Genomic DNA, 8,283 nt, shown 5'->3' with positions numbered 1-8,283 from the left:
TCCTGTCAAAGATGCACCCGAGGTGGTGCTTCTCAGTAGTAATGACTGTTTGACTCAGTTATATCAACATCTGTAAATGTGACTGACTTCCATCTTCATGTCCCTACTCCAAAATTCTTTTCTATATTTTTCATATGAACTATTTATCATGAGAAACCTGTGTCACTGTGAGTGCCTGGGGCTTGTAAAAACTGGTCAGCAGCTACTTGTCTGGTGGATATAATTACTTCCAAAAATGTCCTGATTCCAGACTTCATTGGAACTTTTGCCTTTTTTAGATGTCTATTCAGAACATTTGTATATTTTTCTTCTGTTTGCTTAGTGGTGACAGAATATGGGCAGTTTTCAGCATTTAAAGATGGACTAAAAGAAAGTGAAGTAGCATTTGCTGCTAACCTTAAAAGAGCTTTGTTCTATGTTCTCTTTTTCCCATGTTTTCCAATGTTACCTTAGACAAACAGGCTAATGTGTGATTTAGTTTCGTTAGTAATAGTAACAAAATAGAAGTTCTACATCCCTATCGGGGATGGCTTTGCTCTTGCATTTTTGATTACTGTTACTTTCATCGGTAGTACTAATTACATGACCTGTGTGAAAGTACAAAGACAAGATAAGTCATTTTTATTGCTGTATTTTTTGCGCATGTGTAATTAGTTCTGGGACCAAAGGTCCTTAATATGAGAACATTAGACTTGCTGGCTAGAACCCACATCATCTTGCCTCAAAAGCCTTGCTAGATTCTCCTTTAAGTGTAGTTTAAATCCGTTACATAAAGCCTCAGTATAACCCTGACTGTAGTTATGGAGGAATGACATCAGCTGGGACAAAGTCATTGAAACCTCTGACAAAAGCATGATGTGTTCCTTGGCATGTTCATAACCATCTGGAAGAGAGTGCTTTTGTCCCAGCAGGATCTCTTCACGTAATAGGAAAGCAAAACACTTCTACTGGGTTTTCATGGATGTGGTGGGAGAAAATGAGGCCTTGCAACAGTTCTTTGAAGGTAAGACTAGTTTCAGGAGAAGCCTTAACAATTTTTGGTGGCAGCAAAACCAGTAATTGTTTGGGGGTAATTGAGGAGGAAAGAAGGAAGAAAAAGTACTATTAAACCCAAAGCTGTATTTACAGTAAGTTATCAGATTAAAGCATTACAAATAGTACAGATGTGCTGCAGTACTTTTTTCTTTGTGCTCTGGCCAGAATATCAAAGGGAAGGGCAGACCCAGCAAAACTTGCAGTACAGGCAAGGTAATTGCCTTGAGGAAAAACTAGGAAATGACTGAGGACTCATTGCAGAGTAACACTTCTGAAATCTTAGTGATTTTCATATGGTTAGAGATCTCACTTGCTCCTCGGTTTTAGCATGTCGGGTAAAGAGGGTTTTCTTTCCACTAATGTTCTTCTGAAATGGCCTGAATCTAACTTGTAAAGTCATAATTATGTCAGTATCCTCAGGAGCCTTCTGTGGAGTTAAACTTGAGTATTTTTGTCTTTTGGCTGGGATCATCTGTCCTTTTATTCTAAGACATTTTCTATTCAAGCTGGTACGGTTAGTTTCATCACTCTCTCTTACTACAGAATTCACTTCCTAATAAATTCCATAATAAAACTGCATTTTTTTTATACTCTAATAATGTGTTCAAAGGTTTTTTACTTTTGTATTTATTTACTAAGTATTTTCTCTTTCTTCTTCCTTTTACTTTGCTTTTTGTTTTGTTGTTAATCCATTAACTGTTCTATTCTAAACTGCTTTTGTTGTATTTGTTTTCCATCTATTATCTATGCAGGTATTCACTGATCTCAAAGTAACTTGAGAAACTATCTTTTCTGTTGTGATTTTCTTTCTGTGTTTTTTTTCTCCTGCCCCTCTGTTGCCCTGGGTGAGAGGTGGCGGCTGTAACTTAAGTTTTAATTTCAAACTAGGACATTAAAAAATTGATCAAGGAGATACATTTAAGCCAAGAAATCCAAGAAATTTTAATTGATGAGCTACAGTCTGGGGCTGCTAGCCAGCAAATATGTTTATAGATGGTAGGAAATTCATACCATGTTCCTTAAGTTTGGTTTATGCCATGGAGGTGAAAGGCTAACAAACTTACTTGGCTTTGCTTTCAGCAGCATAATACTTGTTGTTATCAGGCTTGGCATAGCTATTAAATATCAAAGTGGTGTTGAATATGAATTATATTAAAAAACCCCACATTTTTAGGAATCCTCTTGGAAAACACAACTTATAGGTTAGCTTCTGTTGACTTGTGACAATGATACTTTGATGGTAGAAGCTGCGGCAGGGATTTTTAGCTGTGTGTGCTCTTTAATGAGAATTACTATTTTAAATTATATAATTATGGCTTCAGCTGTTTTTAAAAGGTCTTTTGGTAGTCTGTGCCAGTGTGAGGGGGAAAAGCCCTGTTGATTCCTTTAAATTACAGGAAAAATGAAACCCCTTGGGATGTCATGTCCCTTCCATAATGTGTGGTTCTGCTGTGTTCAATTAGAGTGTGACAAAGGTCTGCTAATGCCATAGCATGCAGTGATAGTGTTAGATGGCTGAATTTCATTATCTGGACACACATATATGTCAAGGTTGCAAGAACTAATCATTCATTCAGCATGGAGTAGGCTCTCTTACAAACCATAAGTAAGTCTGTGGAGAGAGCAAGCTGAAGTGAATAGATGGCTTGCCCTCTTTTCAAGCACAGGTTATGTTTACTGTAACTTGTAAACTAGTTCTAAGTAGTGGCATCTCTGCAGCTTGGCATTACAGCTTGTGGGCTGGCTTTGTAATACCTCAATGAGGCAAAACCTCATTGAAGCAAGAGTCATAAATTGCTAGTGTTGATGTGGTGGTCCCTGTGATTAGTTGTAGCAGTGTAGTAGTTATTTTTCAAGGCTATGAAAACACTGCATCTTGCAATATCAAGTGGAGAATGATGCTATTGAGTGGTTCCTCAGTGGTTCAGTTTTGGCTTACAAACACATCAGCTGGCAGTTAATGAATCTATAGATCTGCTTTTTAAGATTATTTGAAATTCATGAACACAAAGAGTCCCCTCTGCCCAGTGCTTTAGTTCCTTACAAGTGTGTGTTCCCACAAGTGCATGTTTGTTTTGACACTCACTAGTAAGACAAAGTTGCATCTGCAGTATTGAGAGGGGAGAGTCTGAAACGGGATTTTTTTTTTCAAGGAAAGTGAGATAATGTTTATTTTCCTGGCAGTCACTTCTTTGAATAGTTGGTAGACCTTTTGGATTAGATAAAACTCTGGGATTTGACCTTGGCTTTTTCTCACTCAAGTAAATGGCTTTTGTCTTGTGTAGCTGAGTTCTCATTTATTTGTTTCCTTTCACTTGCATATGAGAGATTTCATCTTTGATGCAGGTTTTTTTTCCCTATCATTCCTGTTGAAATGAGTAATTATAATTAAAATATTTTGAATTTTAGAGTCAAGAAGTTCCTATTTGTCAAGGGGAGGTCAGAGCTCCTGATTATCTCTTCCGCCTGCGTGTGGCAGAACAATCTGTTCTTGCTGATGTTATCAGTGGGTTGAGAGAGCTGGTAGAAGGTCAGCCTAGTTGCACTGTTGAACTCAGTCTTTTATGTTGTAAGGTACTCTGAGGTGTCTGAAATGCATGTGTTTTGTCTGTGCTGTCTGTGATCTAGAGAAATCTCTTCCTTGGTGGAATCATCACCTCACTGTATAGTCATGCTTCTGCATGGGTAACATGGAATACAGATTAGAGTTTGTGGTAAACAATGAAACCACTGAAGAAACATGCCCTTAAAATACCAAACACTTAAACCCCAGAAGTGCCACATACCATTTTATGGATGAGACCTTGAAACAGGAATAAAAGATGAAATTAAAAATATAAAATATTGGTGGTAACATTTGTTTCTATAAAAATGTAGCTTTGGGGGAAAAAAAAGTCTATCTTAACACAAACTCACTGCTTACAATTTGAAGTAATAGGTCTTCCTGAACTTGAATAACCTAGGCTGTGATAGCTCCTGGCTGGCTACAGCTGATTTATGCTTCAAACCCTGTAGCTCTGCAGCTTGTGTCAATGACAGCAGGTCCGTTCCAGTCAAAATGACCTGAGCTTCTGTGCACAATTTAAATAAACCAGTCCTTAGAGTCCCTTGGCCTGAAAGAAGGGCCTATAAACCCCATAGTGTAAGTCAATAAGGCTCAGCAGGACTTTCCATTGCGCCTGTATAGTGGAGCTCATGAAGTGCAGAAGCCTCTTTTTGTTTAAAAAAAACCAAACTACTTACTTTTATGGTAAAGTGTCTTTAGATGTAAATCAGTTATTAATTCTCAAGCAGAGAAACATATCTCTCAAGTTGGAAGGCTTTGTAGCAAACATGAATTTGTTCAGCAAACATTACTGAACACTGACCATGTTCTCTGTGCCATTTTTAGCTGTATATAAGGATTGTTTCCTGTGTAAAGTAGCTGATATTTTAACACTGATTTTATTACAGATATGTTGACTTGTCTGGCAGCTTCCTTGGCATCCTCTTCTAATGTCAGGAAATTATTAATTTAGTATTGATTTTTAGTCAATACTGTTTCTCTGTCCCCATCCTTCACTTTCCATTTAGATACCGCTGGAAAGGAGGCAGCTGATTTAAATGCAGATATACATAAGGCTATATGTAAGTGTTGGGAGAATTGGTCAAGGTAGGTTTTTTGGGAATTGAGACTTGGTCACAGGACCATAGGGTCAAGCTGAGGAGCCAAGTGATGAGAGCCTCATGTCTTGGAGGAAAGAAGGGGATGTCTGCCAAAGAGTAACAGCCAAATTAAGAGACTGGGGTTCATACTTCTCTCTGGGGGTCTGTGGCTAGGTATTAGGGACAGGCTAGGTGAGAATGGACAGGGAAACAGAAGAGAGTTGTAGTACTGACACGTTTTAGACCAAACAATGGAAGTATCAAGCTTATGAAGAAATGAGAAAAAAACCATAGTCATATGCAGCCTGTGACTGCAGTGTGTGTTCTGCAAACATCTGTGAACCCCCTGATGTGGTACTGCCTTGTCCTTTCATCTTCATCTGTTTGTTGGGTAGCTGGTAGTCCGCTGCACAGTGACACCAGGGTTGAATGGGTCACTCAGTGCAGACTCTCCCAGGGGTGTCTGGGCACATTGCAGTGTGAACTGTGAACTGCAAGCAGAGCACAAGCTGATGATTGAGGCTGCTGACTCCACATATCCTGCGGCAGCTCTTAGCCAGGCACATGGTTCTGTGCAGGAAGCTGTGCTCACAGAGGCCTCACCACAGGGCTTGTCCTGCCACATACACAAAGTTCTTTGCTCTTACGAGCATGTAACATCCAGGTGAGTTACTGTCTTGCATACTGCCCATATCTGTTAAGTACTTACTGTGATTAAATGCCTGTGACGTGGATGCTACCATTTAAAATAAATTTGCATATGATCCAACAAGTCCTCCTCTGCTGAAACAGATGCCAGTGCAAGCACGTGATGCCACTGACCTGGAAAGTACATTAACAAAATTAAGGGCAGCAAAATGTGCCCACTCTTCCATGCACCTGCGTCACAAACATTCATTAGTGGTGGCCTGTCTTCCTGGTGTGCTTCCTTCCTCTCCCAGCAGTGCTTATGCTTTTATTCTCCTCCTCCCCATTTAGCCGTTCATGCAAAGTGGAGAGATTAAAAAGTGATAGATATTTCTGTTATCATCACTTAGCAACAGAGCTGATCTCTGAACTGTGGGATGTCCATTTAAAAGGCCTTGTTCATGTTTGATTTAGAGCAGTATTCTTTGATTCAAAGGAGCCTGTCCCTGATCTTAGTCAAAATAAAGGATTCTTGATTGTGCGGTACAGGAAAAATGTTTTGTATTTGATTTCTGGCCTCAAGTTAGTAATGAAATTATATCATCCTACATGAGGGTGAAAGAAGGTGATTGAATAATTTTGCTGTGGACTTCATTAGTAAAAGGAGAAGGGTTTGTAATTCAAGGTAGGAGGACCCTACATTTGCACATGAAGAATGAAAAGATGAGAATCCAACAGGTTTGAGGAAGGCTGCTAAGGAATGCCAGGCTCTTTTGCACTCTCCAGTTGGTTTTGCAAGTGATCTGCTGCTACTTCCAGAATTTGTGTGTTCCAGTTTTGGAACAGAGATAAGCTAGTGGGCTGCACCTCTTGAATCTGTTCTCTGGTGTGTGTGGGACAGGTTTGTGTACAACATCAGTACGCTGAGGATCTATCAGTAGCACACCTCCAAGTTGCTATGCCCCAGTGAAAGGCAGTCAAAATTAAGCCTGCAGCACCAACAAGTAAACAATGCCTAGATTAATCTATGATCACAAAGCAATTTGGGCAGTGTTTATTAGCAATGTGGATTTATTTGTTAAGACAGACACATGAGGGAATCCTGTGCAAAGTGGTGGATTTTTAGATTTTGTTTGCATGAATGTTCTTTCTAAACAGTGGATGAAGAAGGAACAGGCAAAGACATCAGAAAAGGAACTGAAGAGATATTAGGGTAAGTGTCCTATGCAAGGTAGTACACTGGGAAATAACGCCAAAGGCAGTGACTACTCCTCGGTTTATAGGCAGCAATTAGCCTTTTGTGTTTTCACTAGCTGCTGCCAAGCTGAGGGGACATGGTTGGTGTCAGACTCTATGGCTGAGCCTCACAGCTCTGGATGTGTGGGCTGGTCCATTTTATCATGTGTGAAGTGGGATAGGCACTTGCAACTCGAGCAGCAATATCAAGGTCCTTATCTTGTTTGCATTCTGACTGGCCGCACCTGTATTTATGGAAGGCTGCCTGCAGAGGTGGGGAGCCTGCAGAGTAGGGCTGCTTGGCTGGGCTTTTTAATGAGTGCCTGTTGACTTTCATAGAAAGTTGTCATGAATTCCGGAAACTTTATAATCATAAAATCTGTTTATAGTCTTCAGTTACTAAGCAACAAAGGACAAAGTACTGCGCCTTTCTATTTGCTAATACATTTAAAATGTTAGTGGGCTGGGTTCTTTTAGGCAGAATAAAAAGAAGCCTCCAATCAAACATTTTTAAAGTTTTACTTGGGTTTATTTGAACTCAGTGGATTTTTAAATGGAGTTTTAAAGCAGAAATTCACTTGCAGTACTTGTGAGTACTAATGCACCAAGTGGATCTGTGTAAGACAACTTTGTCTGAGCTTCAGCCCAACAACTGTTTAGACCTCAATGTTGGAAATTATCTTCAAAACCCTTTTTCTCAGTTGCAGACTGAGGTTCTTCAAAACCCTTTTTCTCAGTTGCAGACTGAGGTCCTTCATCCTCCTGCTGTAGTAATTCCCTGAAACCTTAATGCCATGCATTCAGTGGTGTTTGCCCAGTGCTGCATTGTCATCTGCATTGCTCCTGCATGTTGTTAATTGATCTGCATTTCTCATCCTCCTTTTTCCCAGAGTTACTAAACCAGAAGCATGAGCCATTTGTTACATGAGACAGGACAGATTTGGTTTTTCCTTTGTGTAGGATCATTGGCAGCATCACTTATTCTGAAACACTGACAATTCCTTCTGAATTTTTGTCTTTTTTCCTTTTAACCTTAGGGCAAGATGTCCATGGAGCCTTGGAAAATCCCATGGTGGATACAAGCCTGTTGGAAGAATTCATTAGTAGTGACATAGAGTTTGGAACTTTGTAAGTATTATAGCAACATGTACTTCATCTTCTTAGCCACAGCTCCTAGAATTAATGTTTTAATTAGTGCCATGATAAAATTGGAGTTTAAGGAGGATTATGGCTTTCTTGGCATTGTTTCTTGAAACTGCATACGAAGACTTAGAAAAAAATGAACTACAGCCAGTAATGGAAATATGGTTGTCTTCTTGTTCAACAGAACAAATGATAATGAACTCTGAATTGATTCACAACTGTTGAGCTAATTGTGACATTAAATGCAGAGCTGTTACTTTAACATTCCTGTAAGTGCTAATTTACTGTTTATGTACACAACAAGTGATAGAAGTGAGACTACTGTATTGTAAATGGAGAGACTAGTGGAAGTCTCCCAGTCTGAAGGAAGCAAAGCTACTGCTTTCACCCTAATACTTCGTTGAGAACAGAAACTGTTCATCAGTCTCTTTTGAGACTAACTTTAAAACTATCAAAGGATACACAGTGCAAAGGCTTATGGTCAAGGGTGGAAAATTATGTAGTATAGATCCATCAAAGACCTTAACCCTAAATCTTTCATATAGATGACTGTCAGATGGATGTTGTTCAAGGCAAAATACTATTAATAGATAGACT

The 8,283-nt window shown here is 39.4% G+C and overlaps 1 protein-coding gene across 1 annotated transcript in view; it reads left to right on the top strand.

Moving 5' to 3' along the window:
• Positions 1-440: 440 nt before the first annotated feature.
• Positions 441-8,283, top strand: part of MYRFL (myelin regulatory factor like) — a 40,690-nt gene continuing 32,847 nt past the window's right edge. The window contains exons 1-2 of the mRNA XM_033059078.1: positions 441-1,003; positions 7,581-7,671. Of these exons, the coding sequence (XP_032914969.1) occupies positions 958-1,003; positions 7,581-7,671 (137 nt within the window). The 5' untranslated portion in view covers positions 441-957. The remainder of the gene's footprint in view (positions 1,004-7,580; positions 7,672-8,283) is intronic.

The sequence above is a fragment of the Catharus ustulatus genome, chromosome 4 (genome assembly GCF_009819885.2).
Source record: "Catharus ustulatus isolate bCatUst1 chromosome 4, bCatUst1.pri.v2, whole genome shotgun sequence".
Lineage (NCBI taxonomy): Eukaryota > Metazoa > Chordata > Aves > Passeriformes > Turdidae > Catharus > Catharus ustulatus.
The sequence above is the reverse complement of the archived record's forward strand: the minus strand, read 5'-3'. Positions and strand labels throughout refer to the sequence as shown.